At 37.7% G+C, this 23,845-nt stretch overlaps 2 protein-coding genes across 3 annotated transcripts in view; both read left to right on the top strand.

Annotated features, from left to right (window-relative positions):
• PTPRN2 (protein tyrosine phosphatase receptor type N2) overlaps positions 1 to 23,845 on the top strand; it is a 636,316-nt gene that overhangs the window by 52,666 nt on the left and 559,805 nt on the right. The window contains exon 2 of the mRNA XM_053934893.1: positions 14,711 to 14,761. Coding sequence (XP_053790868.1) covers positions 14,711 to 14,761 — 51 coding nt within the window. The remainder of the gene's footprint in view (positions 1 to 14,710; positions 14,762 to 23,845) is intronic.
• The window catches only part of NCAPG2 (non-SMC condensin II complex subunit G2), a 219,928-nt gene that overhangs the window by 110,773 nt on the left and 85,310 nt on the right, over positions 1 to 23,845 (top strand). The window contains exons 28-29 of one of the 2 annotated variants that reach the window (XM_053934867.1): positions 14,711 to 14,761; positions 20,993 to 21,048. In XM_053934867.1, coding sequence (XP_053790842.1) covers positions 14,711 to 14,723 — 13 coding nt within the window. In that variant the 3' untranslated portion in view covers positions 14,724 to 14,761; positions 20,993 to 21,048. Of the gene's footprint in view, positions 1 to 14,710; positions 14,762 to 20,992; positions 21,049 to 23,845 lie in introns of those variants that run through there. The other variant, XM_053934859.1, reaches the window with a different exon arrangement.

Here is a 23,845-nt window from a genome sequence, read left to right as displayed (position 1 = left end):
GGAACACAGTAGAGAGGTCTTGTCTCAGGTAACTGTGAGATCACTATGAGAAACCTGCAAGACAAGTTGAAAAAAAAAAGAAATTCTATAGCATGGCTCACTTAGATTATTTTAGAAAAGAAGTCTGGGTTCAGTTGCCTGACAAAGGGCACCTTGAGTTGTTTCAGGTGCTGTAGGTATTCTGCCTCATGTCCCTGACACTCCAGAAAGAACTGAGTCTCCTACCAGATCTCTCAGGGCTGTGTGGGTATCTCAGTCTGTGGTATCTCAGATGGCAGTAGAAGAAAATGTTTTGACAACACATTCCAACCCCATTTTATTGCAATAATAACAATAATAATGAATATGTTTTTAATACATATATTCTATAGAAATGTTTAATATATTTATATCCATGCAGGTATAATACAGATATATATATATACATCTGTAGTTTGCAGAGACAAACTCTGATACTGAGTTTTGCAGAGTGCTTGGCACTGAGTGAAGGTGGGAGAACAGAGGTGCAGCAGTTAGTGAGATCAGCAATCCTCTTTGGTGTGTAATTGCAGCTGTGTGCTTCGTGCTTTTGTGTGCCGTGCCTCCCGCTGGGGCAGGCGCTGCACGCTCAGGAGCTTTGCAAGTGAAAACATAATGTACTTTATTATTCTCACAGAAAGGGGAGGGAGAAACCAAGCAAAAAATAACAAGAAACAAAAGCAAAGTACTTTTAGCTTCCCTTCATCATGAAGGAAAAAAAGAACACAGCAGGAAAATAGCTTCCATATTTTTAGGCATTTGTGAGTCACTGTAAATCTCTTAGGATATTTTAGTAAAAATTATATTAAAAAAGCTTCTATGAAGTAATGAACTCGTAAGTTTTTCTGTGCGACATGTTTCAGTTGCCTTTTTAAATGTTTCTTTTTAACTTCTTCAGGGTAAAGAATCAGTTATCCACCTGGGAACACAAATGTTGTGAAGTGAGCTATGTGGATTGTGAGAGGAAAAAAGACTGGGTAATCTTTTCTGAGGCTGGCTGTAGCATTCTGTAGTTCTACACTAGACTATCAGTGGTAGCAATAAAAGTGTTCACACATTTGGGAAAGTAGGGGCTGGTGGGATAATCCATGGCCTAAGGGCACTGTCCTGCCCATAAGGACCTTTTGACAGCTGTAGGGTCTGGGCTTAGGCAGGTGTGGTGCAGATAGAGAATGGGTTAGAATAAAATCATAGTGTTGTCAAAAAAATGACAACAAGGGAATTGCACCCTTAGAGAAGGTTTTACCAACAGTGCAGGTAAAGGCTTGGAAGACCTGGAATGATAAAAGTCTCCAGTATCCCAGCTGTCACTTGAAAGCTTGTGGACGCTTTCATATCCATTATAGAATTAAAGTTTTACAACTAAAAGCAGCCCTAACTGAGCAGTAATTATCTTTTATATGTGTTCTACCTTTAACCCAAAATGACATAAATTGTGTGTTATTACATCATCAGATGTCAATGGGCAGAGCTGCTGAGTGTAGGGAAAGTGAGGATTTTCTGAGAGGTGGGGAGGATACAGGTATGTCCACATACTGTCAGCCATGAGCAGCTCTCTCCCCCTTCCTCACAGTTGCTCCCTGTCCTCATATTTTGTTTAAACTGGGAAGTTGAACACCTGGGTTGCTCTGATGTAAGACTCCAGCAGACTTGGGCCACCTGAGGACTGTTTTTTCATTGAACATACATATTAACTTAATATTTTTAGTTATGTAAAATTGCTAAAAATTGTTGTGGCAATTACTCAAGAAATGGCACAAAAAGTTTTTTGATTTTGTTGTTCTGCCATCACATGACTAGCTAAAGGCAAGTTGAATTGATAGCCAAAACGTCTTAGCTGTAAATCCTTAGTCTCTCCTAAACCAAATTTTAGCCAAGAGTCTGCGAATACACGTTTTTCAACAGCTCATATTCCATGAGCACCATTTCCCTCACCACGTACCCCTCTGTAAAAAGTGTTCCAGGAATTTGTACAAAAGGAAGAGAACTGTAGATACAGAGATTCTCATTCTGGTCCTTAACCTGATAGTCTCCAACTGCCTGCAGGAAACGGAAGTCACCTTCTGAAAACAGGCCAGTGCTCGATGTGAATCTCATAGTTAAGTTTTATTTTTGACAAAGCTAAATGAAGAGAAGTAGCCGAGTATTGTTTCCTTGTACAGAGTAGTGTGTTAACAGCACATCACATTTTGCTTTATTTGACATACCATTAATGAAACAATTTCAGATCTTTCAGGCATTCTTGTCACAGTCCCATGTAAAAGAGTACTCAAATGATGTTGAGTACTCATTTGCAGAGTAAAAAAAAAAAATTCATTTACTCATCTGGGCATAATTTTAATATTCTTTTGCCTTTACTTCTGTTGCATGATATATAGGTTATAGAATAGAGAATAAAGGTCAAAAAACTTTGGATTTTTAGGGTGATTTATTTGTTGCTTTTTTTGGTCTGTGGTTTTTTAAGGTCTTATAATTAGGATTTATTGTAAACATGCACTGATGTAGAAAGCATTGCATACACATTGTTCCTTGCTTTCTGTAGAGTATTGGATTCAGAAACAACATAAAATTAGATTTGTAATATATTCATCAAATAGAAAGTCTCCAAGTATAGTTTTAAACATTATGTTTTAATGTTTTGGATGAAGTTCAAATCCTGAAGGGAAAAAAATATTTTTTTTGAATAATACTGGTTCATTAGAATAATTTAAGAATTTTAAGAGGGCTCCCATATGAGGTGCCAGACTGATTCTAAACCTTGCTGAATATCATGTCTCAGAGAATTATGCAAATGCTGGTCAACTGCAGACTGAAGACTCGTGTGTGGAACTTCATGAAATATTAACATCAAGAATTTTTTTGAGGAAAAAAAAAAATCAAGTCTTTAATTAATGAATCTTTGGAATCAACTTGCAAAACTATCAATGGGATTATTGTAAAACAACTTCTGTTCTCAAGATGCCTCCAAGAAATGAGAAAGTCCCCTTCTTCTAAATTCTCAGAAATCCCAAGACAGCATCCTGTAAAGTCAGTATAAGATGCTAGCAAGGAAATTCAGGGCTGTTCTTATCTCTGCATCTTGGACTTTTTATCACTTTTAACACATCATGCATTACAGACATTTCTGTGGACATTATTCTCCTGCACTTCCTTTCTCAGACCCTCTTATTTTCTCCCATTTCCTCTTTTCTTGTAGATTTTTATTCTTCAGGTGTTGCACAGTGAAGTGTTCACTATTACCTCTGTTCTTCCTCTAGTGTTTTCTTCTGAATTGGTACCTTTCACTGTTTCCAATTTTCTAAGTTTCCTCAACCCCCTTGATTCTCTAAATTTCCATACAGGGGAAAAAAAGAAAACCAGAAAAAAAACAAAACAAACCAACCAACCAACCAAACAACAACAACAACAAAAAAAAACCCTCTGAAGTAAATGTTGGCAATTCCTTTATGAATTAATAGGTCCCATTCTTTTTTTTATCGTGTATGCCCTAGGCTAATTATTGTTACTAGGGAGAGGCTGGGTTCAGCAGACAGAGCCAGCTCTGGAGTTCAGAGCAGCTTCCTGGAGCAGTGGAGGAAGCTGGGAGGAAGTTTCTGATTGGTGAATAGTGATGTGAAAATCCCCATTCCTTTCTCTTTTCCATTATGTGCCTCCTACCCGTAATTCTCAGTAGCAAAGAATATCCAGGAGAGGATAGGGAATGAACACAGAGAAGTCTGCAATATGGAAATAAATTTTCCTTTTTTATACCCTTTTTCCTTTTTTTTTTTTACAAACCAGCAAAGACAAAAAACCTTAAAGAGAGAGGAAAAAAATAGGCATTTGGACCCCAATTCCCTGCTCAGATATTTCAATACCATCAAAATCAACAGGTGTTGGAGGCTAAGTTAATGAGAGCTGGTGTCTCTATGGCTACAGGGTAGCAAAGGCTTTTGTCTACTCTTAATGGGTAAAGCACCTATGTAAATTCTTGACAGCATCCAGCCTTCAGATTTTTTTTTCCTTCATAAATGGATTTGGTTAAGTCAGTTTCTTCTTGGTGGTTACAGGAGTGCAACAGATGAACTTCTAGAATCTGAAAGGTCTAGTCTTCTAATGACCTTTTTTCTTTTTTTCCAGACAGAGAAAAATAGTCTTCTGTGTACTTTTTAGGAAGGAAACAGAAGATGAATTCTGGTGCTACTCAGCATGCACACTATTTGTCATATTTCAGAATCATCTCTAATTTCCTTGGCTTCCTCCCCAAATTGCTTTAATCATTAGGCTTTTTCTTAACTACATCTCTGATGTGTGTCATTATTGTGGCTGCCTCTCAACAACTAGCCTAGGGAAAAAAACATCTCAGTGGTCTCACAGAGTAGGCAGAGCTGCTTCACAGACACAACAGCAAGATGTATTCTAGGACAGCTGGCTCTACTGCCAGCCTCAGAAACATCAGGGTGAGTCAGGAGTAATTAGAGCTCAATTACTGGTCAAAATCAAGACCATTCACTCTCAGTTCTTTCAAATAGGTGTAATTTCACAAAACTAAGTAGAAGCAGTTCATTTTACTCTGTTACAAATTTAAACATCTGTCTGCAATGAGTTTTGAAACACTCCAGAATAGACTGAATTCTTTATCATCATAGCAAAGCATTGTCCTAATTCTGTCCCTTGTCATCGTGATGCCTATGTAGGTGGTTACAAACACTACAGCCCAACAGGACTTTCACAAAACCACAAGGTGCTGCACATGGATTGTTTGTCAAGAGATAATTTGTATTGATAGGGACAGCTGAGTTCTTGGTAGCTTTAAAAAAATGTCTAGTAGGGAAACACTTTTATGATTTTTGATTTTTTTTTCCCCTATGGAAAGGGAGTTTTGGGCATCTTAGTAAGAAGTGTTAACTTTGATGTGCTACCAATATCCTTGTGTAACCTGTTTCTCATAACTCTGTCCCATCCTAGAGGATGCTGCAGCTTCATTCGCAATTCAAATTCCCAGAGCAAATTGTAGAGATAAATCTTGATGTCACAGTCCATTGAATTTTACCTAATATTATTATTTTTCCCTCCAGAACTCCAAGAGACTATGACTTTCTTCATTGACTTTCATTATGTTTCTCCAGTCCATGAATAATTAATGTGGATTACTCTGGACTGTTTAAACTCTTTATTAAAAAAATTACCAAGTGTATAAAATAGTGTTTCTTCCATTAGATGAACACAGGTGATTTCAACACTCTAAATTAACATTATAATGTGATTCAGAAACGCATGGTAAAGGCATGAAGCTGTTTTTCCAAACAGCAATTTTTACTGTTTTCTGCATCTATCAGACCTCCATATGGATACAGAGAAATAGACAGATTTAGACCAGTGTTTGGGTCCTGCCTTCCTTTTTGAAGCTCTTCTATAAGTGTAGCTCCCACATCCATGGGTACTGTTGTCCAGATTAGAATTATTTCCCTGCAATAAATGACTCTGAACTAGCCCCTTGCACTTTGGACTTCTTGGAGTTATGTGTTTCTTTTTTCCTTCCAAGTTGCTCTCACCAAATCCACATCATAATTTTAATCCAAAAATTGTAACCCAGCTCAAATTAACAGTGAAGTAGAGATGAAGCAAAAAGGAGAGGGATTTTTTAAAAAGTCTGAGGAAGGAAAATAGAGGGAATTCTGTGTGACAGGCACTTGGTCGTACTGCAGCTCTTGGTACAGGCATCATTAGTTGAAAGATGCTGTACTATTTTCTGAGTAAAACAGAACATAAAAACCAAGCATAGCAGAGAGGTCCTCTGCAAAAAATGGTTTCTGCCTTTGCAGTCTGCTTAATATATTGTTGGGAAAGGAATATTACCCCCAAATTTTGGGTAATTGCTTAGTTATAGAGGCAATATAAGTGTATGAGAATTGCTGTAAATTCTGGTTATGTTTTTTTAAGCACCAAGAAGATACTCATTAAGAATGTCTGCCAAATAATGAAAAGAAAATTTTGGCACTTGTTAGAGGGAAATGAGAAACATGTCTCTTTTCCTTCCTTTGATTATGGAAATAATGGGAGTTTTCCCAAAACAGAAGACACAACTTTAAAGAACCATTTAAAAAAACCCCTCTGTCACTGAATCCGGCTCTTGAAGACTGAGTAGTTTCAGAGAACAGGACATAAGTTCCTTAACCATGTGTTTTGGATATTTGGAAAGAGTTATCTTCCAAAGCACATAACCCCCAGACAGATTTCCTGTTTCCTCTAGCTAATAGGTTCATTATTTCTTTGACCTAGCTTGTCTTAACCCTCACTGTGGAAGACATCTAGAATTATGTTATAATTAGAATTTAGAATTCACTCCTGTACTGCAATTTTGTAAAACAAGTATGCTGGAATAGACTGGCAGTTAGTGATGGGCAAAATGAGGTTGATAGATATAATGATGGCAGCAGTTCTTTCACAGAATAAATATCACAGAGGCCTCTGCAGTGCAATGCCTGCTGGCTTGTGTGCAATGATATTGAGGAAGGCAGTGCTGGTAATGTCATACTCTGCTGGATGTAAGCTTCAGTGTTATATCTTTTGGCGATGGATAATACCAGAAAGTTTTGCTGCCAACAGATTTTGTGGGCAAGGATATTGTACAGGCATTGGCAGGTAAAAAAATCAGGCTGCTTGTTAATGTATTTAAACAGTGAAGTGGAATTTAGATTCAGTGGTGTTCAGCTTTCAGAGTCTCTGCCAGGCACAAAAGAAAGTTTTGCTTAGCTGCAGTTGGGATTTCAGTGGGTGTTGGGTGATTTTAGTTCCTGCCCAGAAATTAATTCAATTTTAGCAACTGGTGACCAGAAGGTGTTTATTTGCAGTTACTGAATGCCTGCTCTGACCTTTATGACATTTTGTCTCCAGTTTGTGAGTACTCCAATTAACAATTTTTAATTTTGAAGGAACAGATCCTACATTTTGTATTGTAAAGATGCTATTTTTTCCCCAATATGGGACACCAAAATGGCAAAAATCTTTTCTTTTTGGGGGCTGTATTACTTGAGTAAATCACATTTGACCCCTTCTGCCACAATTAAAGGTAAAAGATTTCAGTCATGATCCTAAGAGGTAATATTTGCAATGTTTTAAAATTATCTTCTATTTATTCTACAATAATGGATTCATCTCCTTTTTTACAATATAAATAGAGAGCATGTTAGTGTTCAGTATAATCAAGTATTAGTGGAGCTACTTGTTTGGCAGATTATATCTGAGCTCCCCATTTTCCTTTGAGTGAATGGTGGTCTTGCCAAAGAAACAGAGTTAGACAATGTAGCAGTGAGAGAATTGTAATTTTTCAGAGGAGATAATTCAAGTTCTTTTAATGTTTACCATGAAAAAATGACAAAATGGCTCATCAAATGGTGAATGAACCACTTTTTGAATGCTGGGCAAATGCAAATGCTATTCTAAAGCTTTCTTAGTGATGGACTTTCAGTGTCTCTTCTCTTCATGACCTGTTATTACTGCTCACATCTTCAATTATTCTTAGTAGTGACCTTTTCTCAGTGCTCCCCAGAAGAAAAGCCCTACATCATTGCAATCATGGCATTAGTAATCAGAGAAGCTAATAGTATTCTCACCACAAAGCAATTCCTTTCTTTAGTGGTGAACATGCTCAGACTACTTACGTGCAAAGTTAAAGATCTATTTTCCCTCTAAATGCAGAACGGACAAAGTAATGATTTACATAGTGAGAAATAAGAATAATAAACACCATAGCATTTCTGTACTATGTTGCCTATTTCATGCACCATACATGTTGAAGGGTAAGTGATATAAAGGAGGTAGCTGAAGTACTGCTATGTAATGTCATTGAGGCTTCAGGGTCAAATCTTGGCTGTAAATTTAATACTGAAATTTTTCCTAAATGAATGAAAACTCTATTCTGTGATGAATTATTCTGGCTAGAGGAATATTTCAATATACAAATCAGTGTGTATGAAAAATGATTGAAAGAAGGGGTAAATCTGAGATGAGGAAGTGTTAGCACCATATGGTAACACTTATGGGAAATCTTTCCTTACTTTACTTTGGAAACTTTTCATGTAAAAGATTGCACAGTCCTGCAGTGAACCACTGCAGGGATTTCTTTTGTCATCTTTGTTAATTTGGATTAGAGTAAAGCCTGGATTCTTCACCAGGGATGAGTGCTCCTTTGTATGAATCTTTGTACATGCACATAATTAAAAAAGAAAGGAAAAAGCCCTTCTCTCAAGAGTTTGCAGTATTACAAAAACATCAGGCACACATTATGCTCAAAAAACATAAAAGGTGGAGTGCAGAAAGAAGATCAAAGCTCAGTGTATTTTATGCTGACAAATGTTTTTCTCACTTCCCTCTTGGGAGAAAGACCCCCTTTAGTATTATGTGCCACTTTAATATTATTCTTGACCACATTGATTTACTGTTCTTTCAACACTTTACTATTATCCAAGCAGTTGTTGATAAACCAGCACAGGTTCCAAGGGCTTGATAAAATATCTTTTTCAGTGCAGAACATTCTGGATATCCTGAGAACTTGAGGAGACACCAGAATGTAACCAAACCTACACCTGCTTGGAAGAGCTCTGAATTGAGGTAGCAAGACACAGCAAATTCTGCCCTTCTTTTACCTCCTCTCTCAGCTCTCTCTCAGTCACACACTGGAAGGGAGGCAGACGGGGAATGGCTGAATGTGTTGGAAGGGAAGTGGGGCACCTGTGGGCATGGATGGACTGGACTGCCAGAAATTGTCAACAATACTGATCAGGTGACAGTATCCTAACAGTGATCCTGCTGCTCACCTGCAGGAGTGAAAGGAGAGGGCACCGTATAGTAAAAATGCGGCGAACCCCAGATGCAGGAAGAAATTATGATTTCTGGCTCCAGATCAGAAGGCTGAAGGATAGCTTTATTAAAACTATACTATATTACATTAATATACTATTTGAAGAGATATTATGCTATTCTACATATTTTCTTCTTACTTACCTAACAAACTCGTGACTCTGCTGAGAATCCAAGCCACAGATGGATCTGATTGGTCACTGAACCCAAACAACCTTCACCAGAATCCAACCCAGCAATCGCTTCAGGTAAATAATCTCCATACCACATTCCACATGGGGAAAACAAAGGAGCAGAGATAAAGATTGTTTTCTCTTCTTCTCTCTGTGCTTCTCCTGAGAGACAGAATTATGTCTCCCTGTCCAGAGAATGTGACTGTCACAGGCACCGTGTGGGAGGGGCAGTGCCTGGGAATGGTATTCATGTGTTTGGGAGGGGCAGCTGTATTCTGGTGGTGGGACCGTGTTTTTTTGGAGAGTAGGAGGTAAAAAAGAAAGACTTCTCAGGAAGAGAATGGAGGAGTTTGGAACAGAAAAACGAGCAAGGGAGAAAGGGGATAAGAATGAAAATTTAAAAGGTAGGGCCATCCTGTGTTTTTCTCACAATGAATGCTAAAATGAAACTAAAGCAAGGAAGGCAGTCAATCAGTTGATTTTTCACAGGCAATTGGTAAGTTTTGAGTAATGAGTATATACTTACATTGCATATGCACATACCTATGTAACCCCAGGGTTTAGGAAACTGGGATGAAATTTGCTTAAAGCCTGTGATCAGCTTAAAGTACATTTCCCCCAGACATTCTTGCAATTTTGGGTAATTCTAGACTTGTTAAGCATACATGTATGGCAGACAGATGAGGATGTGTTGAATAGATCGCAGCTTTAGCAGACTGAGCAAATTTATCTCTCACCTCTATTAGTGAGCAGAATATTTCTCTCTCAAACAGATGACTTCTCCCATCAGTTTTCTGCAAACCTTGTTTCATTTTTCCTACCAATGTGTTCAGGTTATCATTCATGATTGTTGGGCATCATCTTGGTTTTTTCAGTTAAAGCTATTCCAGTTATGTGGGTTGAGCATATCTAAAATGTAATTATTGGAACATATTTATTAATTCTACAATAGGAAAATAAACATTCCTCTAGATAATGAGGAAAGACTCACTATTTAGAGTCTTCCACAGCTGGGGCTAATGACCCAAGGAGGCATTGACCTGCCCAGGTGTTTCCTTGTTTCTTAACCTCACCAGCAGAGATGAGCTCACCCTGCAAGGTCTCCTGACCTTGTCTTGCAGCCAAATGTGAAATAAACAGGTAAATGTGGGGTGCACTTTCGTTCTGGACTATTAAAATGTTAAAGATTGTTGGCATATTTTGATTAAGGGAACATATAGTGACTAAAATGTTGTGATGGCAGGGGTTTGTAAGGTCTGCAAATGTGAGAAGACATTAAGAGCTTCCATGAAAGTTGTAGTAAGAGAGTGAAAGGAAAAGGTAGGCAACCCTCAATAACACAAAAGATTTAAAAGGTTTGTATTTTCCCAGTTTCAGAAGAAATGTAGCTGGTTTTGCCTGTTGTTTTTTTGTTTTGATGATTATAAGACATTTTTTGATAAACAGGGTCTATGACCTACTTTTAATTTAGAAAAATGCTTACAGAATTGATGGCATTCTTGGGAGAGATGTTTAGTTTGGGATCATAGTGAGTTGGTTAACAGGGGGCAAGGACAGAGAAATTAACATAATATAATCTATTTGAATCATCAGTCAATGTCAATTTAAAAAAATATTTTCCTGATAAGAGAGTTTTTACAGTTTTTTCTAGATGAAGTTCAAGTGACTTCATCTGCTGCTTCGACTGTCCTAACCTTCAGAGGCTCCTTGTATAAGTCAAAACAAACAATATTTTGCAGTGCAATTTAAACTTTCCTATTTTTTTCTTTAAGAAAGCAGAACTACTGTATGATGAAGAGAAGGAAATAGTTTTATTAGTGTCTCAGGAGAAGAATACGTTGAAAAAAAGAAACATAAACTTTTAGCTCCTGTACTTGCAGCAGTATTTTGTGATTATGTTTTGCTGCCTTTCTGAGAAACAGCACTGGAGATATAGAGGGGGAGGAAGGGGAGGCGAGGCAGAAGAATTTGCAAGGCCCTGTGGAATCTCTTTTTGTGGCTATTTAATAATGCACCATGTAAATATACTGTAGTGTACATTATATACAGTATATTAACCTGATTTGTCACTACTGAGATGTGGAGACCATGCAAGTGTTAATAAAGACTTGAATTTCAATGAAAGTTTGGTAAGAAAACTCTTTAAATTCTACATTTGGCAGGGCAAGGTATGCTGGATAATTATGTGGAGACTTTGTTATTTCAGGGCTGCTGTGTGAAGTGAGATTGGGGCTTTAGATTTGGTGTTTGAAAATAATGTATCAACAGTTTATGTGTACTGGGAGATTTTTTTTGTGATAGATTTTTTTGACAGAAAATGCAATGCAATTTTGTTCCCATAAGGCATGAACTGAATTTAATATATTTTGGAGATGACACCATTTCACTCTTTGGAGTTGACTTATTACCACCATTCCTAATAGTGGGTAGATGATATTTAAAATGAAATATGATACTTAGTGTTCCAGCAAATAGCAGGAGATAAATTAGTAGCTAAATTAACATATTGACTGGTTGGGTGAAATACGCATAACAATCAACTCTAGCAATAAATAATTTGAAACAAAATATTTTTCAAGGCATTTTGGAGGTCCTTGTCTATTTTAGAGTAATCCTACATGGATATAGTTTACTATGAATTGACTTCATTAATTTACTCTCCAAGACATTGGTTTACAAGTCTTACTGCATCAGATTCCTTGCTGCAGTGAGCATCAAATAAACAACAGTTATTAAAAGAGAAACTAAAACATGATAATGCCAGTTTTCTTTTGTGCTTTTCATGGGAAATTTATTAGTCAATAAAGCAAAATCAGAGTGCTGTATAGAAGTAGCATGACTGTTGATTTCTTTGTACCTAAGCAGGCTCATTTTGTTATCTGTATTTTCTGCCTCTGAGAATATCAGTGTGTTATTATAGGATGGCCTATTTCTGGCAGGTGGCTACAGACAGCAGGTGGTTGTAATCCCAGCTCCCAGGTGCTTCAAATCAGTAGAGTCAGGTGAACCCGTCACTCTTTTAATGTGCCACTCCACTAGAAATATTCCTGGCTGCAACTTCTCTTCTGACACCTTTTGGATCCACGGCACTGCAGCATGGGAAATAACTACAAAAGTGCCTGTCTTCCCTCCATTGCAGGACAAATTCAGCAGCATTTTGCTGGACACAGATATTTCTGGCTTCTGGTTTTAATTCTTTTTTTATTCTCTTAGGAAAAAAGGAATACTGATTTTTTTTTCCTAGCTATAAAACCTTTTTTTTTTAGAAGAGTTACCTTCAGATTTCTGGAAACAGGAACACTAAAGTATACATTTCCAAATCTAGTGTATATTGGTGCAAGGTGCAGTTCAGGCATCCTCCTGCTTGGCTGGGTCAGTAGCAGGCTGCAGTCAGGTATCTTCAATGAGTTTCCAGACATTTCCTGTTCCAGGTCAAATGGTTCTTACAGCAGACTTGTCTGGAGCAAAATCATCCACATCTCAAGAATAGGTTGCAAACCACACTTTGTGTACTGTGTGGGCACATGCCATTCTGCCATACTCTATGTGAAGAAGTTTCCTGGTCTGAAACTTCCCTTTCAAAAGGTACCAAATTTACTGGGTAAATGGTACCAGTTTACTGGGGCATGGGTAAAAGGATGAGAGAACTCTTTTATTCCTGTGCATATTGTGAATCTGTGTAAGGTTATGTGTATGTGGTCTTTGCAGGCAGGTGTGGGATGGATGTGAAGGACTCTGTTGGTTCTCCAACATGTCTTGGATTCACATAGCTGGGCTGGCCTAGCTCAGACCTAGCATGTGCTGCTAAATCCTGCTGAGACACACAGCATATAAGTTCAGGCTTAATGTTGTGCTAATACAGTTATCTGCTGAAAGGCTTTTCAGAAATTCCTAAATCACTCTATCTCACCAAAACTTTTATTTTAGCTGGGTTAGGAGCCAGGTAATTAATGGTCAGAAAGTCCTGAGCCTTTCAGTTCTTTTTCTAAGGACATCTTACATGATCCACTGGACTCCCTGGTGAATAGAGGTGCTGTACTCTGGGCTTTCATGGAGCTAGGCATGGCTGAGGAGAGAGGATTTGCTCATTTATTTGGATCTGGTGTAGTTCCTTGCTGGTTTCTTGATGCAAAGTGTGGAAAAGTTCAATATTGTTTAATATCATAACTCTGTGTGGCCACTAATAAACAAGACATTTTCCAGTAAAATCAAAGGGCTTAATTGTGAAAATGTGTTCTTAAGGACAGTGTTTGTGTCCAACAAAGCTTCATTCCTCAGATTTGCTCCAGCCCTAGCTCTTTAGCTCTGTCAGAAAATAAAGAAACTACTGGTTGGGTAAACAAAGTGAGTGCCCTTAACAAGTAGCAGGAGATTTCACAGTGCCTTTGAACCTGTCCCTGTGCCCCAGTGCCCCAGTGTGGAGGGACCACAGAGGCACATCTTGCCCACTTCCCTGCTACCTTCACGACTATCAGCAGGGACTCGTTTTGGTTGAGCAAAAGCAATAATCACTATTGTCTCAATACCTGGCTGGGTGACACCAAGGGAACAGAACTGTTCGGTGACAAAGGAGCAGAATACTTTATCCGTGAAGATGTGTACAAGTGAAAGAGCAGGATTGCCAACCTGGATGAAGCTTCTAGGGTGAAGAGTGGAGCTTGTGCAGTAGGGGCTCATCAAGCAGCAACTTTGTCATCAAATTTCCTGTTTTAAATCAAAAAAATCCAAGGATTTTTTCATGGACCTATACTGATTTGTCACTTGTCTGTGAGGTAGTAGGATGTCAACACAGGTGGGACCCTGGCCAGGTAATAATTGATATAGACTCCATGCATTTACAGAAAGCTGATGATTTCTTTATTAAGGAACCCACTGCTTTTTTTATACCCCAATTTGTTACAGCTGGACTTGATTGGTCGTTTTATTAAAACACCACCACTATTGGCTAATTAAGAAACCACCCTTTGGTAAACAAATCTTCATAACACCTTCCACATGTTCACAATACCAGGTGCAGCAAGTGAAGATAAGAATTATTTCTCATTCTTTTCTCTGATCTTCTCACAGCCTTCCCAGAATGATGCCTGGGAAAGTTGTCTGCTTCTCTCTGTGTCCAGAGAGCTGCTGCCACATTAGGGTGTTGGTAGGGATGGCTAAATTTGGAAGCCTTTCTCCAAGGATTTGGCACTCCTGAAGTCTTAGGCATGGTCAGTGGTTGCAATTACTAAATCCAAGCTTAATCTGAGCAATCTACAGGCTGATTTATAGGCTTGTCTCATTGCAGTAGCAGTATTGTCAGGATGCTCTTGGTTTCTTGGTGTGTATATTCTTGTAGTGTATTGCAGCATTACTGTGCTGTGGTATAATAATGTGCTCAAAATTAAGGGAACACAAAGTCCCTCAAATTACTAAATGACAGACACATGCATGGAAAAACTGAACCTTCAGTAGAGAAATGAGAGGAGGGAAAACTTCAAAGGTTACTCTGGACATAGCCAGTTCATAAGGTGTGCTGTCTAATCAGACCTGTTCTGGACTTCCTCTACTGCCCAGTTTGAACTCCCAAGGCAAACCAAGTGTCTCACTTTTTCAGAGCATTTAACAGGTCTTCAATATGCACTAATTATCCACAGTTTGAAACCTGTGTTAATTTTTACCCCGTTCTTCTGTGTTTTTAGGCTGCCTGTTTGAGGATGACCTTTGCAAGTCTTTTGAAGTCTGTGTAAATGGTAAGTCCTCCACGTTTTGTTTGCTGGTTGGTCTGTCCTCCACTCTGTAGTTGCTACATGTTTGATTCAGTAAACCAAACACATGTGAGTGACAAGGTGGGGAAAAAGAAAAGTACCAGGTGTGACTATTCTGGTCAGCAGTTAAGAAAAATTTAATAGATTAAAAATAAATAAATAAATGTCCTCTCAACCCTGAGCAAAACCATTTACTTTTATGTGAAATAGATTTTAATTTAATTAAACACACTGAAATATGCTACCATTTAATTTGTCTTAATATGGGTGGAAATAACTGTTTTGTTACCTTCAGTTTGTTCTTCTTTTTAGAGGATGATGTTGAGTAATTATCAGTCTCCTCTTCTTCAAAAGATTGTTATTTTTAATAATAAGAAAGTAAGTCTCAAAGGAACACTGCAGTTGTTGATTATACTGCTTCCTTTTTCTGTGATTTTACTTGAATTATGCAGAAACAGCTTTCTTCTGCTGTCCTGCATAATTCATTTTCAGTAAGTCAAAAAAGCCAGCACAACATGTGAATGAGGCTAATGGAATAGTACAAAAGATGTTTGCTAATAATAGTTGAAGATTGGAAATGTGCTATATGAAAAGATTTAATTCCCAATGAAGGACAGAAGATGTTTTGAGAGAGAGATCTTTGAAACAATAACTGTTATAAAATATGTGTGTATGTGATGAAAGGAGGAAGGGAGTAGTTTTAATAGTGTCTTTTGACATGGAAATATTTGGTAATATGTAGATCTGTAATAAGGGGGGTTAATTTTTTAAATTAAGTATTGTATATGAAATTTTTGTTTGTGACTCCATATTGTAAAGAAAAGTTTTGTTTTCCATCAAACACAGAAACAATGATATGGGTCTATTAATAAATTAAATATTAATAAGGTTTAGCTAATGAACATTTAAGATGAAATGAGATTAAATTTCCAGTACTGTTTAACATCAAACAAATGCAAATTTATAAGAATTTTGTATTGATGATTCCCATGATTGACACCAGGAAGGGCAGTGATAGATTTGAACAGGTTGAATTTTGCTGACTATCAATATTTTCCAGTGCTTAGGCTGGAGTCTTCCTCAGTGCAAGCAGATTTAATCAGGTTCACTCAGGTTTAATCATAGGTAACTGTTATATGCATAATGGGGAATTTATGCAACAGATAATAGCAATTTCTGTACTTTAAGGGATCTCTCTATTGAAGACTTTGCTGTTCCTATAAATGTAACTTCCTAACTTCTTGCTCTACTTGTTTTCTTAAATCAAGGTGCAGTTTGGAAAATCTCCATATGACACTCATTAGCATGCAAAATTAAATTATGGAAGTTGTATCTTTGAATTTGAATGGACCTCTTGTGTAAAACTACTCATATTTTGGCACAACTAACTTAAAGAAATATCAGTAATAAGACAGTTGATCAATAATATTTTCTAATGTCTGATCTTGTTTTAAAAAATACTTGCAGGGATTCTGTCAAAGTGTTTAAGGTAACTGTAAATTATTTCATTCTTTTTTTTTTCCACTGAGCAAATGTTATCCTAGAGTGTATTTTAAATGCTATCCTTGATGCAAGTGAAGATAAACCATTCTTGAGAAAATAAACAGCATCTTTGTGAGATTGTACACTGAAATACTAAAAAACTATCAGATTTTTTTTTTATATGTAGCAGAAAGGAAGTGGGCCTCTTGCTTCTGAGCAATCCTTCACAATTTTCCTGCCCAAAGTGCTGCTGAATCACCTGCATCTCTGAAATTTTTCAGGAATTCTGATATATTAAAATTTGAGGGGTTGAGAGCTCAGGAACTGAAGTTTGTGGAGGTCACTGTGCTCAGAAGCAGAGTTTACTTTGAAAAGGTTTTTCTCCTTTCTTGTCACACAAGTGGGTATTTCTGAAGTACAGTGTGAAAGTGGGTAAGAAACAGCAGCTACTTTTTGGTAGTGTCTGTGGTCTGCAGATCTGCTTCTGACTCCTGCAGGAACGTTGATAATTCTGATATTTTTCTCTGCCTCCAGCAGAAGCAGAGAAAACTGACCACATTTGCCAAAATAAAACTAAGTTTGCCTACTGAGGACATAAGTCACAGTATTTGCTGTCTCACATCTGTCATCAGCTGTAGATTTCAAGTGTGTTTCATGCATCAGACTTGTGAAAGCATAACCAAAGCACCAATAACTGAGCTATTTCATAGCTTAACCCCCCCCGACTCTTCTTCCCTTCTCATTTCTTCTGAAGAGAGATTTTTACTGAAAGATTTTGATAAATTTTCCTTTCCATGAAGAAAAAAAATGGTGTTCAAAGAATGGGTTTTATATTGTCAAAAGCAATGTAATAGAATTGTAAGAGCTGAGATAAGCAGCATAACTGTTTTTATCAGAGATAAGGGCTGCTTACATCTGCTTAGGTCACATGCCATTTTTGCAGGGCGAAGGACCTGCTGTAATAATGATTGTTGACTTTTCTGCCACTTTCCCTCATCGTTTAATGGTCTCTTTTGGCTTCAGTGATGGGTTCTTGCTTATGCTTGTTTAATAGCTCCAGCAGCATTCATGCAATATTAATTTATTTCCACAAACCTTTTATCAGTTTTCTGAGCTGCACTGACTCATCAAGTGGTTAAAAAGGAACATACTGTTTCATGTTAATTTTAATGACATAAGGATGGGCCAGGTAAAAAGACTGAGTTAGTTTTCCTGGACTCTTCCTTTTCAAAGCCAGAACTTTGAGAGGTGAAGTGACTTAAATGTAATTTATTTATCTTCTGGTACATCCTTGCTTCTTTCTTAGAGTTGGAGGAATTGACATTTACACCCATCTAAAATGCTTGGAAGCTTGAAAGCCTGCAGCTAAAAAGACTTGATGGGAAAGGTGAATATGCCTGTGAGCTGCAGACTCTGATAGAAAGTAACCTGGCATACTAGAAGCTTGGAAATGCTTGCCCCCTCCCAATAAATGCTGAAAAGCTTTTACAGATACAACAGGAAGCAAATAACATCTTGATTAAAGAAGATACATAGAAGGAAAATAATAATATGAGGAATAGTATTTGCAGTGATGGTAAGTGTAGTGACACAGCTGTGGGTAAAGAGGGATATGGCTTTCACACCTTCGCATACTCTCTGCTGTCTGGGTTAGAAGTTCAAGCAAGAGTTTGCCTGTGAGTGTATTTTTTCCTTAACAGCTCTGCCTAGAATGTTTGTATGAAAAGGAAAGAAAAAAACATCAAGAAGGAGTTTTTAGAGGATCTCTGAGACTCAAATCCTTTGCTTACCCTTGAACAGTCCTTGTATTTATATACTAAATTTAGTACAGCTGGATAAGCAGGAATATGTCATGTTTTGTTTTGCATTTTAAGTGACAGATAAAGCAGTTCATGTAAAACATCAGCTCGTTTATCTTCCTTGTTGGAAGGTTTAAACAAACTGGCTCCTGTAAACAGCAAAACAAAGACAAGTTCTTATTCTTTCTCATGAAACCGTGCTATTGAATTCTAGCAGTGCCACTGGGAAAGACACCATGTGGTACAGATAAAAGTGTTCATTTCAAAATAACCATCCCTTATTGGCCTATGTCCTCTCTGTTAAACTGTTTAAACTGCTCATTTAGAAGGGTGGCCTTCTTTCCTTTAGCTTTAATCTCCAGATATTTTGCTTCAGAAAGCAGTTTTGTGCTGTGTTTTATGCGGGCATGGATACCATGATCTCTTTGCTCCTATCAACTTTATAAGTCAGGGCAGTTTTATTTATGAAAGAGGCTGTGGCTGCAAGCCTCCTTCCTGCATGACATCAGAATGGGGTTCATGCAGGCAAGATCAGATAGTAGAAAACAGCTCTGTGAGGCCAAGCAAGGAAAGTTAATTAAATGCAGTCGTTGGCGCAGAGTGCATCATTAAGCCAAGCCTGGCTGACAAACAGCACCCTTCTCCTCGGAAGACACGCTCTGATGTCTGCAGCAGTGTTTGGAGAAGCTGTGCTGCTGAAAGGCTGGGCAAACAGCACTCACAGCTGAATCAATATTGCTTTATGTATGCAAGCTGCACTGGTTAGGAGGGACTTAGGTTAGCACGGTGTGTCAGAGGCAGCCAGGCATTGCAGTACAAAATCCTGAACCTTTCCAAGCCCAGATCTCTGCAGGTAGTTCAGAATATTAATGCATTTTCTTCCTCAGCTACAGAGCTCCTTGAACATTTGGAATATAAGTGATTGTGTGTGCTGGTGATGAGCCATAAACGGTAAACATGTGCTACAGATGATAAGGGAGAGAAGTCAGGATCCCTGAAATGGCTTCTTGAACTTAATGTGTTCTGCTTTGAGGTTTTCCAGACCATTGCCTGGTAGGGTGGGATTGCAGAGGGAGATGCACCTCGGCATTGTCGAGCTAACAGATGTCTGCAGCAACGTCTGTGTTGGCTCTCCAAAAAGCTATTGAATTTTTGTCAAATGACACTATAAATCTGGGCCTAAGCTTTCTGAGCCCTTTCAGTGACCATCAGTGCTTGTTATAATTCAGACTTCTGAGGAGTAACACTGAGTGCTACCTCTGCGTGTACTTGCCGTATTGTTTGTAGAGAATTTTTGTGCTTTAAAAGGATGTGGGGATTCTTCACAAATAACTGAAGTTCAAATACCACCCGATGTAATTTCTTGCCTGAATTCTTGAGTAAATGAGTGTGTGTGGATATTTGCACATGGATGTTTTGTTGTTGTAAATGTCTGATCAATTATTTAAATATTAGGATTTACTTCCAGTGGTTCTTCTGTACCAGTTCAATGAAATAATGGGACTTGTTTTTGTCTGATGCTTAATTTTTTAAAATATACTTTGAATAAGTAATGTCAGAAGAAGTTGCAATCTTGTGTGGTACTCGAGGGAGTAAAGCTTAAAATCTGCCATTGTATAATGGTATTCTGAAAATCCACATCCTTAGGAGTTTTTACACAGTCCATTCAACTGAAATCAAGGGTGAGTTAACACCTAAGTATTCCTGAGAATCTGTGGATATGAGGATTGTGTCTCAGTTATTAGGAATATTTTATAATTTTTAAGGAAATGCTCACACCTTTTGAAACAAGTCTGTGGAAATAAACACCAGGATTGAAATTGGCTCTATTTTTTTTAAAGTTCCCCACACTTGTTCTTCATTAGTTTGTGTGACAGTTCTAAAATAGGAGAAACTACATGAAATGGAGTTAGTTTGGGAGGAAGACTCCAATTTCCCATTAGCCTGTGTTCTCTGTGTATTAGCTCTCACTTCCCCTGAGCTATCTGAGGTACTGGAGGTGAAAAATTAACATTTAAGGTTAAAAGTCAGTGCAGTGATGACTTAATCTCCTTTACTTTGAAACAGTGTGGTGAGTTTTTTTTTCCTCATTGAAAAAAGCCCCATCTATCTTCCAAACTGTGTATTTGTATCTTGTCTTTGTCTCAGTGTGGTGTTAGAACAGCTGCCTGTGGGATGGTGGGATAGAAATGCCCAGCACAACTGGCTTTAGAACAGTGATCAAATTATCAAGTGATCTTAGGAAAGGATGTTTAGCGTGGTAATGCAAATGTGGTTATCCACTGCCCCAGGTGCCTGTAAAAACTTCTTTGTGGGGGGTTCTTTTTGGGTGCAGCTCCTGCAGGGCAGAAAAGCATTGCTGAGACATCACTGGCAGTGTGCTGCCCAGCACCAGGTGTGAGAGGCAGCCATAAATCTCCCACCAGCCATGGGTAATCCTTTATATTCCTGTGTCCTGTGCTAGTAAATAAGTTTTGGAGCTGCTGAGTGCTGCACAGTGTTATTTCATGTGGACAGACCTGCTTTTGCTCAGAGCTCAGGCAAGAATTCTGCTGTGTTGTCACAAGGAAGCTTTAGTTCTATCTTAGTTTTGTAACTTGCGGTAATGCATTTTCTTTTCACAGGACCAGGGCAAGCATTGTAAGAAAATGGTTTAACCAGTGTGGTTTTGAGTGATTTTGGGGGCATTTTGGTGTTCAATTCAAGAATTTTGATTACAAGATTCCACCTCCCCCCCTGCAGATTGGGGGGGATGTGAGGTGTGTCTGGTAGACATCACTGGAGAATAACCATAGTTATCTGGTATCTCTCTATTCAAAATTATGCATTTGTGGTGATAAGATGGATGAATCTCTAAAATCTAATGTAATGATCTGATATTAAGTAGGATTAAAATTCTGACATTTCTGGAGTTGCCTTTTATTTTTTTTTTTAGATTCAGTATTTCTCTCTGCAATATTTGAGGTGATATGAAGTCTTCAGCCTTACAAGATGTGTTAATTAAAAAAATACAACCAAATCTTATTTTTCTGCTGTTTTTTTTGGGACATGTAGGCATTATATATACAATTTAGGATAACTCTGAACACATATGTTAAACTAGCATGCTAAATGTTCAATGAAAATGTGTTTGCGTATTAGAGATATTGTTTTGATCATGTATCTTATCAGTGTGTGGTGGATGTTTTTGTTAACACCTTTTGGGTAAGCTTCATAGCAGCACATTCATTGGGCATATTCAGAGATGTTTCCTATTTCACTATTGTATTACACTAACAAAAAAAAATATTTTAACATTTGAGAGGTCATGGAAAAGTACAGCCTGTTTGACAAAGGCATTAGGGAGTCTCAGTAAGGTGTGAGCCTGATGAATGATGAAACACGAGAGTCTGAAAAGGACAGTGTGGTCTGGAGAGAAGAAGAGAACACCAAGGGATAATGTTCTGGCAATGAGGTGGAAAGCAAATGAATCCTGGTTTGGAGTGACACTGCAGCAGTGTGCCTCTGCTCTAAATCCATCATAGTTTGTCCTCTTCTTGTGTCAAGGGACATTCACAAGTGTGGTTCACTTCATGATGATTAAGATGTTTGGTTACAGCTTTTGAAAAAATAGAATAACAGTCAGATTTTTCTTTAACTGTTCACATTTACTAAGAAAAAAACAAACCAAAAGCCCACCAACAAAGAAAAAGCATAATTTTTTTAATGAACAAAAGGTTGTAATAAAAGTTGTCAAAAGAGAAGAGATGTGAAATGAGTTGGCAGTGATGGCTGCACAACCATATTGTGATTATTGGGCAGCCCCAGATTTGAGTGAGACAGGACCTTTTCTCGTGATGTTAAAGGATACCTTCTGCTTAGCATTCCAATTGGTTAAAAATATGTCATTCCAAAAATGAAGTGCTTTAACAACTGCTTGCTTATTTTGGGCTTCATCTATCCTCTGTCAGAAGGGAAACTGGTGTTTGCCTTTGCCCCCCTAAATACGAGTGACTGTTGTCTCTGTGTAGCAGTGGTTAGTTGGGTCAATCAGATTAATTACTGAGGTACTGCGGTAATTAACTGAGGCATTGATAGGAATGCCTAAAAAGAGACAGACTAGAAAACTTTGAACCCATCCCCTGCTTGGGAAAATGGTGCTTCTTAAAATATACATGCTGCTTGTGTCTTTCTTTTTGAAAGCTTCAGTAATCCTGTCTTACAGTACATAAGCTGAAGACAAGAGGTCATGAATCAGATATATTTTCAAAATGTACCAATTTTGCAAGGGCAATGAATGACTATTCACTCTGCATTTGCTTGAGTGTTTAGGAGGCAAAGCTATAGATTTCTTAAGTATATCCTGAATAACATTCCTTTGGATGGTTCTTCACAGCTACACGTTTTTCTGTGCAGAAGATGCCATTTTTCCCCCCTGTTTTTGTCTTTTTTTCTTCAAATGTTCTTTTAAAATTCTTCCCCGTTTGCTGCGCAAACTCTGCATCACCTGACTGCTGTTGCATTGCACTAATAATCCAGTGAACATCATTTTGTTTCTGACTTCGTAGCATTTGACGAGCATTAATAGTCTTTTGCCTCTCAATCTGCCTTTAGACAGTAAAATTAACAGGAAAAAATACTTTTGGTTTTTGTGGGGATGATGTTGTGGTCCTGGGTAAGCAGCTTCTCGGAGACTATAGGAGAAATGAGTAGAAAGCTTACTACATGGTTCACATGAAAGTGTATCCACTGCAGCAGAGCAAAAGTGATGAGTCTGCACGAAATAGTCTCAAGACAGCTTGTGTCTGAAAAATATATGCAGTAATTATTGACATCCATTTTGTCAAGTAAGAAGCCAAGGAGGATGGTATTACTTTATAATATTCTAAAGGAGATGCAAGTTTATATGCACATGAAAACCATAAATGTAGAATATATAAAAATACCTTTTAATTACCATGAAAGAGGTTCAACATTTGCTTTAAAAACAATTAAAATAAATAACATAGAAGTTTTTCCCAGGTTGTGTACCTACTATCAGAGTCCTTGATTTGGATTGATTCTTCCAAAGTGAGCAAGAAAATATATTCTTTCTTTGTTCTAGTGCTTAGAACAAATATTTGTTATAAAGAACTGTGAGAGGCTTTTATTATTATATGTCCTCATTTAATAAACAAGAACAATCTGAAAGTGAACTAATTCTGGTGCTGTTGATTAACAGGTAAAGACCTGTTAATGAAAAGTCATCCTGCATTATATGACATTCCAAGCCTTTAATTTAAACAGACTTTTCCTTCATTCCCTCCAGCCCCATGGCAACAGCAACAAAAGTTGCTCTAGACGTAGACAGAACAATAAATATATTTTATGGTCCCAAACTATTTATTGTAATTTGGTCTTTATTGAAATAGCTTTGGCTGCTACTCTGCACAAGTTGAGAATATTTGGTAGCTTATGCTGCTGTGTCAGCATGTTCCTCTAGTGCCCTGTAGTAGGATCAGTGTGATTTAAGGCTGGTAACTGCAGAGGATGTTGAGGCTGAGTAAGGGAGTACAACTTTTCATGTTTGGACTCGTAACTCTTCAAGGTACAATGGAAAAATCTTTTAATGTAATGCATTAAACATTTGTGTTAGTAATGAATTTGCAGTACTATGATAAGGTTTAAAATGTATACCTAATTTATTCTATTTAATGTTAACTCCCTTGAGATTGTATTTGGACTTTTAACTGCATTATCTCACTGAGTCTTCCAGAGATAAGGTTATATCATAGTTTTTTTTTCCTGGAAGTATCAGGACAGGAATGAT

Source organism: Vidua chalybeata, chromosome 1 (assembly GCF_026979565.1).
Source record: "Vidua chalybeata isolate OUT-0048 chromosome 1, bVidCha1 merged haplotype, whole genome shotgun sequence".
NCBI lineage: Eukaryota > Metazoa > Chordata > Aves > Passeriformes > Viduidae > Vidua > Vidua chalybeata.
Note: the sequence above shows the minus strand (reverse complement) of the source record. Positions and strands in the feature narration are given on the sequence as shown.